The sequence below is a fragment of the Eupeodes corollae genome, chromosome 1 (assembly GCF_945859685.1).
Source record: "Eupeodes corollae chromosome 1, idEupCoro1.1, whole genome shotgun sequence".
Lineage (NCBI taxonomy): Eukaryota > Metazoa > Arthropoda > Insecta > Diptera > Syrphidae > Eupeodes > Eupeodes corollae.
The window spans coordinates 309313045-309325136 of record NC_079147.1 but is presented as its reverse complement, the minus strand read 5'-3'; the positions used below and the strand labels follow the sequence as shown (position 1 = coordinate 309325136).

Sequence of the window (12092 nt, the reverse complement as noted above, 5' to 3'; positions counted from 1 at the left end):
TACATTTTTGTTTTGCTTTCACGCGTGAATGTAGAGGAGATGTGCATATGTATTCATATGCTTGTAGCTATAGCTACATATATGTATACTTTAACGTTGTAGGTATTTTGAATTTAAAAATTGTCGTTAGATTTTAAATTTTCAATTTTTGTGAAAAATGAAATGTTGCCATATTTGGCATATGATGCATTGAAGATTTTAAATATATTCAGTTATTTTGTTGTTGTTATTCTTGCGTATTATTTGTTATTTGTACGCATCAAGTATAAACACAATCAAAAATTAAAATTTATTCAAAACTTGGATGATTTTTGTTTTTTAACGGCTAAATAGGGTGTACTGAATTGAATTTTAAATTTTTATATAAAAACATTCAAATAAATAAATACAATATAATATAAAACTAGGTTCAAAAATTAACCTGACAGATATCAATGCCTTAATTGGAAAGATATAAGCCTAATATATAAGGTATCGTGATTTTGACAGAGTGGAAGTGTTTCTTGTATGGAGATATCATTATGATAACATTAATTGCTTCTATGGAACTCTTCGATTCATATAGCCCAGAACATTTTAATTTTTTTGGTTTGAATCTTTTAAGGTGTTTTCTTGTAAAAGATACAAACATACTTGTAAGTGCATTGTATGCCGAGTTTGCACCTTGTTTCAAGAGTTTTTTTTTTCGGCGGGCATTTTAATTAACATGTCTAGGAATTTAGCAACAAAAACTTCTCAGAAATGGATATCTTATCAGAACAAATAGCCCATTTGACTCTAGTTGGGATCTTACTAAAGAATTCGTAGATAGTTTGAGGTTTAACTGCAAGTATTGACGAAATCAAAATTATTACCGAAAAGCTAATCAAGAAAAAAAGTCCTTTTGAAAACAAAAGAGTCCCTTTTAAAGTGAAGGGAAATTTTGTACCTGTTATATTTTTGGCAAGACTGGTTTAAACAGCTGACGCACGTTTCGTGTTTTGTTTCACTATCAAACGTCTTCAGTTTGGTCTATAATTGCACCATAATTCGTCTAACAAACGAACAACGCTTGCAATTTATTGAATTGAAATATAGAAAATTGGACTAAGCGAATGGACTCCTTGAGGCGCGGTCAGGTTCAACATCTCCATGAAATAATCTTCAATAATTAAATTATATGGACCGTACTATCCATTCAAATAAAGATTTCATGCATTTTCCCGAATTGTATGTGTTTGTTTTTAACTTTCATATAACTTTTAAAAATTCATCCTTTATAAATATATACATATGTATACCTACATATAAAACGGGCAAACTAAAGGAATTACATGAAACTACGTTTTTGGTATAAAAAGATAAAATATTTTTTTTTTTTTATTTAAGACTCATATCAAAAATAAAGACACCCTATTGAATTGAAAAATAAATATTTTACAAAATATATTATATTCACTACCTGCCGCAAAAAATACTCTTGCAGTACTTTTTTTGTATTGTTATTGTTTCTCTTATAAATACTTTTTCTATTTCTTGCCAAAGCATAACCGTAAAAACTTTCCTCTTTAAGTATAATATGCATACACACATAAAATGTCAAAACGTTGTTGCTATTGTCTCCCTCGATCTCCTACTACATTTGCATATGTTCTTCTCTATTTTCTATTCTTTAATTATTGTTGAATTTTCCCTCATTCTCAACTATTGAGGGGTATAAAAAAAGGGATCAAATTCAATCATCTCCACGCCTCTCAGATGTCGCTTCGATCGTTCCTCTTCATGAGAGTACTATAGAAAATATATCGAGCCCTTCCCGCCATTTTATCGTAAGCGACATTTTCAATAAAAAAGAAAACTTAATTATTAAAATTTGCTAGTAACACATAGAACCTTGGAGGCTATTGCTATTTCTTAACTTAAGGATAATTACTAATTTTCAATACTGACTATGGGTACAAGTTGTTTCAAGGACCAGCAGTAAGCTTTTGATTTGTCGTTTACGATAAAATTAATTTTGGCGCTTACAATAAATTTGCGGGAAGGGCTCGATATATACAATGCTATTTGCTGGCAGCACTTAGCCAAGTTTGGGAAACTGTGTACAAATTGCAACAGGGATAAATGTCATTTCAATCAGCTCAGTATTGTTTATGCTAAAAATACTTAATACTAGTTATAAATTAATAAAAATATTTGTTCAATTTTAATGAAAAGTGGACATAGAACCCACAGCACAGTTGATAAACACCCCCAAGAAGATTTAAAGTTGCAGCCAGTTGAAGGATAGGAGCAACCGCAAAACATACACAAACGTTTCTTTGTTCAATCGAACATTTTTCAAGAATGTGAAATAAATAATTTATGTACATACATAATGTAAATGACTTATTTATAAATATTCATAGAAAGTTACATAGTAACATTGGGTTAGGAAGTTCCAAGTTGCTTTATTCCTTAAGTTGATTCTCAGCAATTAAACTTTTGTGCAGTTATTTCACGTTCTGGTGCTCTAATAGTACATTTGCATTGAAGTATACATTACTGTTCACTTATTTTTATTTTAACTTTCATATATTTTAATTTTTTTCACTAAATTTTGAATTTAAAGTGGAGCTGAAGTTCACACAAATTATCTTTCTCACAAAAAATTAATCAAAATATATGAAAGTGACACCTAAATAGCTGTCACCAACAAACCATATTAAAAAAGTGATAGTCAATTTGATAATCACCTTACGTGGAGCAAAATCATCAATTTTGATGGTCAACAATCACCTTACGCGATTCCACTCCAGCTGTTTTATCAGATAGCTACATATACCAGGGGTGAAATCGGCTTAGGTGATAGTTGACTATCATTTTTTTTTTGATAATCAAATTGACTATCATTTTCATTCCGTCTGTGTAAGATGATTCAACTCAATTCAATTCGATTAAAGAATTTCAGATTCAAATTGTCAAAATTTGTTGTTGCTTTGGTGAAATTTTAAATTGATTCCTATAAAATATCTACACAAAAGTATAGAATTGCCTGATTTTGAATAAAATTCTTACTTTTCTTGCTTTTTTTCGAATGCCGTAAGCTTTGTCGGCCACAAGAAAGTGTTTTTTATTAAAGAAACAAAGTGCGCTAAAAAAATTCCAATAGTTTGTATAAGCGTCTAGTAGCTCTATTCGGAATAAACAAATTTGTTTGAAAATGACTATCGCACTTTTTTGTGACAGCTTTTTAGGTATCAATTTGACTATCACCTTACGTACATCAAAATCGATCATTTTGATTGTCATTTATCAACAATCACCTTAGCCGATTCCACCCCAGACCCTAATTTTATTTTATATCCCAGCTGTTTCGGATAGGTAAGCTTTTCTTATACACTTTAGATTCTAGGAAAATCCATCTATTGTTCCCATAACTTTTTAGCTGTCACTTGTGACTGTCATCTTCAAAAAATGGAATGAAAATTAATACAAATCGTCTTAAAGTAAAAACTTGTGATTGATTTCTTGACTTTTATTCTCATACAATAAAATAAACGATTTTTCTGTACAAAAAATATATACATATGACAAGAAATGATCAGCGATGGTTAAAAAGGAACAGAGTGTAGAAATGTTGTTAATGCGAACGAGGCAATAAGGTGAGATGACATTGTACATGTCCCATTTGTTCCGAAATGTCAAAGCCTCCACTTTGTAGAAGAATATTCTTTCTGTTTCTGTTATTACGTGACAAGTTTGAAGCTATTTTGGAAACTACATAAATATGTATATAATATCGAATGTTGCTCAGTGATAAAACTATTTATTTTATCATTAATGAATTTTAAATTATGTTAAATACTTTCTTTGCATATTTTTAATGAGTCCCACTGACGTTTGGTTAAATTTCCAAAAATTGTTTTCTACAAAGTAAAAGAGAAGGAGAGGAGTTAGTTTGCTTTGATGAACAAGAATAGCACTAGTTCAAGTTTCACCTCTCAGCTCTTACCTCACCTCAAATCAAACGCCATCTGTCAATTTTTCTCAAGAAACAAATTCATTTCCCCACTTCGAGAAAAAATTGTCTATAAACTTTTATTTGGCCACAGAATGTGGGTGAAGTTGTTATTTTTCTTTAGTTATTTTATCTTAAAGAAATAATCAGAGGTTTGAAATTTATCACATTTCAATTGATATTGGCATCGAAATATTAAAAAATGAACAATTTAACTCAATTCCCAATGAAAACCCAGTGAACAAAGTAAAAATAAAATCAATAGACACGATTTTAGCAGAAAAGTAGGAAAAAACTTCAAATCATCGTCGTCAAAGTCGAAAAGAACAAACCAAGAACAAAACAAAGGTCCGTCAGGAATTTCAGATTTTTGTGTGTGTTTTCTTTTTTGTTTTAAATTTTGATTTCAATAAACTATTTTATCAGCAAAGAACTGTATAAGTTATTAATTCAATTCCCGGATGTGGATCAAATAGATCATTGATTCCAAAATTATTTGCACCTATTCATTAACATCTGGGAAAAGGAATAATTTAAGTTATTACCAAAATAAGGCTGCATATCATTGAGAGATTTTGATGAACTCCGAAAGCAAGAACTCAGACGACGAAGCTTCAAGGTAAGTACTTATTTGTTTGTTATTTTCTATTTATAAGTTGAACTTTTTTATAATCAGTATACCAACCTATATCTGTTATGTACCTATAACAAATGAATTAATTCCTGCGGTTTCAAAGCAGGGAAATGTTTTTTTTTTGTTTAGTGGCATTGATCCTTTATAGTTTTTGTTGTACCTGCTATAAACATGTGTATATTTCAATATTTTTGTATTACTTCAACTCCTAAAGAACAATAGCGTGTGCGAAAATTTTATTATTTCTGTAAAATTTATGTGCTCAATTTTGTCTTCCTGGAAATAAGCATTTCATTTTACGAATATACCTACGTCTTCTATAATTCGCAAATTCTTAATATTTTCTTTGTTTTCGTTGCTCTGCTTATAATCTTTTGTTTGTCTTTTTGTATTGTCTATTTATTAATTTTGTAAATTTTTTACCGAATCTTGATTGTTCATAATTATTTGAAACATATTTTGTTTCATCAACAAAACCTAAGTTTAGGTTAAATTAAAAAAAACGAAAATAAAGATAGCGTTAGAAACAAATGAAAACTACCAATGAACATAGTCAATTATAGTAGTCCTTTCGTTTTTAACAATTTGGTGCTGCTGCAGCATTTTAAAAACCACAATCCTCAACAGACTGTGTACTATACATGCAATTAAACTCTACATAGATTTTATTAGGAAGATTAAAATTATTGGTAACGATTTTGCCATGTGTCATGTTTGGATAACTGTTTCTCATTTGCCGTTTCCTCAACAAATGTTTAATAGTATATACAGTGACGGAAAAAATAATAGAACCATTTTGTATGTGCTGAGATTTTGTCCTAAAATATTTGTATACCTATCAAAAATAATAATAAATAAAATAATCAACAATAAATAATGTATATTTTTAAACAATAAGGTATGAGATACCCATATTAGAAAAACGGGCAAAGCAATAGGATGAGTATGTTGAAAATTCATTATATTGGTATTAAATTTTAATTATAGCAACAACATATTGTTTGATACTTTTGAGCAATACAAATTATTATTTTACATAACTTCAGGCAACACTTTCAAAAGCTCACGGTATTAGCATTGCATAGGTATGGCCAAAAAAAAATTCTAAAGAAATATTTTATAATTTCAATACTCATTGGACCATATTCATAGTTCTTAGATAAGTCCAGATTTTGTATTTTCTTAACCAAACTCCAGTTTGTGTTATTCATAGACAATTTAAACCTATTTTAAAACGATAGCCTGGAGTCTAAAAATAAACACGACGGAACCTATGTTTAAGCTATTTTTAAATCTATTAAACGACAAAAGTAAACAAACTGATTGAGAAAATTACGTTGCGAGACGTAACTGATATTTGAACATTTAAAAATTAAAATGTCAAAAGGATTAAGCATACGTATGATGTCGGAATGCTACTAACCAACAGAAAACTAAAGCTCTACTTACCACGAATCGACTCATTTGAAAGGACGATTCGTATGATTCGAAAAAAAAGTTTATGATTAACCTTCTAAATATTGGAGATCGAAATTCAATAAAAGGTTTTAAAGGTGATTTAAATATAATTTCTCAACTAACAGCCAACAGAAAGATCTCAAAGATTTTGGATCTCCAGCTAAAGCATTTTAGGTTTAATTGAAATCGTACTCGAATTGTATTAGAATATATCTTAAACCTTTTCTAACTAAACAGAGCTACCAAATTCTTTATGAAAGAATAAGTTTAAATAGACTCGGGTTAAAAGTATGATTATGAATACGCCCCTTTTAGTTTTTTAATTTCATTTGTTTATATGTATGTATGTAAAATATTAACAAACGCTTTAATATAAATTTAGAATCATAATCCAAATAATTTTAATTCTCATGTTCATAAATTAAAGAGCCTTGCTGCCCTGATGTCCGGCTTTAACTATTTTTAGGTTTTGTTAAGCATATTCTCCAAATGATTTATAATACCAATACTAGGATATGTTTATAAATTGTTTGCATTCTTTAAAGTGGTCCTAGTCATTTGTTCACTCTTATACCAATTTTAGTATTACCTCTATTATCATCTGCGAAACAGTACAAGGAATAATAAAATGTAAAGAAGCAAGGCTTTAAATATTGCTTTGTCCGTTACTGTGTAGTTTGGTAGATGTAGCAAATGAAAACACTGTTGTGTACGAGCAAACAAGTAAATTACTAAAAGCCATATGTATGTATGTATATCAAACAATTTATAAATATGCATATGAATTGTTTAATTAAATTCGTTTTAACTTCTATGCAATTTATATGAATGCAAATAAACTTTAAAGTTTGACAAACTAAAATGAAATTATATTTACTATATCTGTCATTTTATTAAACAATTAAGTTCCAAAACTAAAAACATTTTGCATTGCAGATTACCTGAAGAATCGTCGTCTATTAATAAAAATACAAACAATATCGAAACCACCACATCAGACTTATCACAATCATCAGCAAAAAGTAATTTTAATTCAGACAAGAACGCAAAAAGTTCAACGACTGCAACAACCCCCACAAGTCATAACGATACGCCCGATATGAAACGCACTGCAGTTAAAGAACTAATCGAACGATATTTCTATCAGCTGCAAAAGGGCTGCGGCAATCCAAAGTGCACTAATAAATATTGTGCCTCCAGTGGTGAAGTAGAACAGATGACACCAAATCAAATTGCAGCTCGTGCCATTCAGCTCTTCTCCCAGGATGCAAAATTATGCGATTCATATAGTCAGCCATCTAAGGTACCAAGAACATCAAACGATTCGAATGAGTTACCGTCTTCAAGCAGGTGAAATATAATTTAATATTTATGTTAAAATTTAAAAACAATTGAATTATTTATCTAGTCAACTGTCGTCTCCAAGTACGAATTCAAAAACTATTCCTAATAATGAGGCTCACACACAACCATCAACATCTAGTCATTTTCAAATAAATTCTGAATCATTTCTGTCCAAAAACAAAAAATCATGCGAAAACATTTCGTCACCCTCTACGACTGTGACGTATTTGGATGAACAAATTATTAATGATCTTGTAGAAAGATGTAAGAGACAAAACTGCTACACAGAGCTAACACAAGCCATTTACGCAACTTTCTTCAGCTTTGAATCTTTGAGCAAAAGTTTTGTTCGTCAAGAATCTGAAGCGATTAATAAAATTCTCGAAAGAGCTGGTAAGTCTGACCTCAAGTCTTTGAAAAAAGAAGATTTGCGCACATTAGAAGGCGAGACTGATAAAGACGAGGATAGCAGTGCAGAGTTAGAGGAGAAGCCCAGAGACCCGGGTGACACGTTGGTAGATTATGACAGTCTTCGAAGATCTCTCAATAAACTGTTTGAACTGGACAATTCGGCAGTTGTTGATACGTTAAATGCGGCCATTGAAGGTCTTTTCCTCGGAATATCAGGTGATCTTAGGTTAAAAAAAACTAACAACTACTTGGAGGAAGGAATGCTGCATTGTTTTGTTATAGCATTTGATATTGCTCGTGCTGGTAAGCTTTTGATACTTCTGTCGCTCCCACTTTGTAATGATAATTATTAATGATTGATGTGTTTACAGCAGCACCCGATTACATAGAACGAGCACTGCCAACTGTATGTAAAGCTGCGTCACTATTGTCTGTCAATCTCAGAGCACGGCTAGCCAAAATATGGTCAAAACTTTCTAGAGACAATCTTGAAAGCCTCATAATATGCCTGCAACAGTTAATAACTTTGGAGGTTATTATAGACAGCGGTCCTGTACAAGGAAATGCATACATTACAGCAGCAACAAAAACACTCAAAGTAGGATATCAAGTTAAAGAATGTCGGACGTGCGAATTTAATAATATTTTGTCTCACTGTAGATTGCATTTTATGCAAATATTCTTGCTGGTCAGTTAGAAACTGCAAAAGTCGGTGATGCGGAACAGGACGATGTACAAGCGAATGTCGAAGATGATGATTACTTCTTCTATCAACAACCTACAAAGCCACTTTCACAGAAATTTCCTGAGGACAAATTAGAAGCCGAACTGGGTGTTTCAGCTTTAGACTGCCGGGTGCCGTTGGTGCCATTTGAAGAATTTTACAATGAACCTCTGAGCGATGAGATTCAAATGGATCGAGACTATTTGGCCTACAAGAACTTGTTACTAGACGCAAATGGGGAAGGTTTGTTTTTCTTTTTTGTTTTGGTGGACAAATGCAACCAATAAACTAAATATTTTGTAGAATTTGATTTTACGTTTATGCTGTACTCCTTTATTCTGACGCCTGCAAAGAAAGTGATAGCGTTGTACTATGACAGCAGAATCCGAATGTACAGCGAACGCAACCAGTCGATGTTTACTGCATTGAGTTATTTTGGTGGGGACAATGAAATCGGTCCCAGGCCATATTTGAAACTGAAAGTTCGTCGGGAGCATATAATAGACGACGCATTAGTTGAGGTGAGTTTGCAACAACTTCCAGATGATCAAAGACAAAATATAAGAAATTGTAATTTTTTTTTGTCATGCAGCTGGAAATGATAGCCATGGGAAGTCCAAAGGATTTTAAAAAGCAATTGGTAGTGGAATTTGTCGGTGAGCAAGGTGTTGACGAAGGAGGTGTTTCAAAAGAATTTTTTCAATTAGTGGTTGAGGAAATTTTCAATCCAGATTTTGGTATGTTTACTTATCAAGAAGACACGAAGACTGTATGGTAAGTTTTTAACACTTAATCATATATTGAACTAGAATTAAAAAAAAAATGACTTTCTTTTGTACAGGTTTAACTCTTCACCTTTCGAAAATGAGGCCCAATTTACACTAATAGGAATAGTCTTAGGCTTAGCTATTTACAACAATATAATTTTGGCTGTGAATTTCCCAATGGTTGTCTACCGCAAGCTGATGGGAGGGCATGGTTCATTTTATGATCTTGCCGATTGGAATCCTACTCTTTACCGTAGTTTGAAATCGATGCTTGAATACGATGGAAGCGACATGGAAGATGTCTTCCTGCAAACCTTCAAAATTACCTATAGTAATGTATTTGGAGAAACTGTAGAACATGAGCTTAAAGCCAATGGCGATACCATCGCAGTTAATCAGGAGAACAAACAAGAGTTTGTTGATTTGTATAGTGATTTCTTGTTGAACAAGAGTATTGATCGACAGTTTAAGGCGTTCAAGAAGGGTTTCGAAATGGTTACCGATGAATCTCCACTGAAACTGCTTTTCCGTCCTGAGGAGATTGAATTACTTGTTTGTGGGAGTCGGGTAAGTTTAATTTAAAGTTAAATAAACAAACAAATATTTAATTCTAATTTTATTTCATTTAGAATTTCGATTTTGTGGAGCTGGAAAAATCCACAGAATACGAAGGTGGTTACACAAGCGATTCCCAAATAATCAAAGACTTTTGGAGTATTGTACATTCTCTGCCAGATGAATCAAAGAGGAAACTCTTAGAATTTACCACCGGTTCGGATCGAGTACCTGTGGGTGGTCTGAGTCGCCTGAAATTGCTCATTACCCGCCATGGATCGGATAGCGATCGTTTACCAACGAGTCATACCTGTTTTAATGTTTTACTCCTACCCGAGTATAGCAACAGAGAAAAACTAGAAGAAAGATTACTCAAAGCTATTAACTATTCAAAAGGTTTCGGGATGCTATAATGTTTCAAATCAAACGAACAAGTTAAAAATGCGGTGTATGAAATGTTTAGAAGTTTGTTTTATTTCAACATTGATTTTATTTTTATATGTATGTCTATTAAAGCAAGGCGCGCAGAGTGTATTTATAAAAAAAGAACAATAAACATAAAAATATACATTGTTTGCCTATTGCTGCTAACAGGTTAAATATTTAAGTATATTGTTTTAGTGTTTTTCTTATGTTTTGTCTTTGATCATCTGGAAGTGAAGAAAGTTTACAAAACAAAAGACTCATGAACGAAAGCCAAATGAATAAATTGGATGGCGCAATAGTCTGTTGAGAGCTAGGGGCTAGTGACTTAAAACTCTCAACCATTCCTGTGTGCGAGTACTGTTGTCAGGGATGGAGGGAACCTACGGTTTTAAGCCGAATCCGAACGCCTAATTTGAGAAAGCACTTTTTATGACAAGAATTACTCATGGAGAATTTGTCAATTCTGTGAAAAAAAAACTTTAAGTGGCATAGACAGGCAGAAAGCCAAATGCACGAAAGAGGACGGTGCTTGACGAAGAAATGATTTAATTGATTTTTTGGTGGCGAATGTAAGAACATGTTGAATTTAAAAATGTTCATGTGGGGCCTTATTGTTGATTTAGATCATTATATTTTTTAAGATCAAGTATACTTCTTGAGAATGTTTTCACTCAGTTTTTAACTTGAAATTTTACTCTGTCTTGTGGCAGAAATGGATGGGAACTATAATCGTGTGTTGAATCTGCTTAGCTTATGTATAAATACTTTGCATGACAATGTAAACTCTTCAAAGATTTGTACATTTCTTTGAAGAGAACGCCCTCACAAAAAATTCCGAATTCGAGATTTTAGTCAAACATGAAACATGGTAGGGAAGAAGAAAAAAGTGTGCCCGGCGATTCCGTCCGTCTTACTGTCTCTCGTTACATCCTAATTCATTGCGTAGATTGAGTTCAAACTTGGAAATTAAGGTTTTAATAAGATTCGCGTAAGGCTATTTTATATATTTTTTTCAAAGACCAAAAATAATAATAGTCCCCATTCAAATTTTTGTTTACCAAAAAATTTAAAATACGAATTTTATCAGAAACGGGCCGAATTTAATAAATCTTTTTTTGAAATATTTTGTCTAAACTAAAAAAATTTTTGTTAGTATTGCTCCAAAAGGGGTTTCCCACATAGAAGCCCTATTTTGTTTTTAAATTTTCTCGAGACCTAATGAACTAAAGGATTTAATTTTTTTTTTGAAAATATCTAGTTTTGACAAATTGTGTGTAAAATTGTCTGTTATAACAGTTTTCAAAACAAATTTAGTTATCATGTTAAGATTTTTTTAAGAAATTAAATGGGACTTAAATATTAAAGATAAAGTTATTTTATTTTGCAGGTTTATTTTAATAAAGTTTAATCTACCGATCCAGTTAACTCAGCAAAGGAAATCAACTACTAAGAGTAACAACACATCAGTATCTTATAACTGAAAATTGTAGAATGTTTTTAAGCCTACATCAATCGGCTAGAAAACCCAATAACCTGTACAAGTTATAAGGTACTATCTAGTAGACCAGGAATTAATAACTCCAAACTAAGCAACTTACTGAATCTCACTGAATCGATAGGAGACCTTGAATCAAAGGTGAAAACCTTTGAAACTTCTATAAGTAAAGCTTTTAGAGTCTCTCTTGCCCAGTTAAATATAGCCGTAAAACCCTTCCTTCTTGGTGGAATGAAGAACTGTACAGTCTTAGGAAAATGACGAGGATAATTTTCAATATCTCTGGAGAGAATACTGTC

At 31.8% G+C, this 12092-nt stretch overlaps 1 protein-coding gene and 1 long non-coding RNA gene across 3 annotated transcripts; one reads left to right on the top strand and one right to left on the bottom strand.

Moving 5' to 3' along the window:
• Positions 1–3481: 3481 nt before the first annotated feature.
• LOC129942819 (uncharacterized) lies at positions 3482–4098 on the bottom strand. The gene is made up of 2 exons (XR_008781102.1): positions 3974–4098; positions 3482–3887 (listed from the first exon to the last, which is right to left on the bottom strand). It is a non-coding gene; the product is annotated as an uncharacterized LOC129942819 (long non-coding RNA).
• Positions 4077–10479, top strand: LOC129942818 (ubiquitin-protein ligase E3A). 2 transcript variants are annotated; one of them, XM_056051900.1, is made up of 10 exons: positions 4078–4327; positions 4406–4598; positions 7008–7421; positions 7480–8129; positions 8198–8424; positions 8487–8793; positions 8854–9071; positions 9143–9324; positions 9392–9884; positions 9947–10479. In XM_056051900.1, exons 2-10 carry the CDS (start codon positions 4558–4560, stop codon positions 10283–10285), a joined length of 2871 nt encoding a protein of 956 aa, XP_055907875.1. In that variant the 5' UTR covers positions 4078–4327; positions 4406–4557; the 3' UTR covers positions 10286–10479. The 2 variants fall into 2 exon arrangements, with proteins under 2 accessions (XP_055907876.1, XP_055907875.1); XM_056051901.1 differs by having other exon boundaries at positions 4077–4598; positions 8201–8424.
• The last annotated feature ends 1613 nt before the right edge of the window (positions 10480–12092 follow it).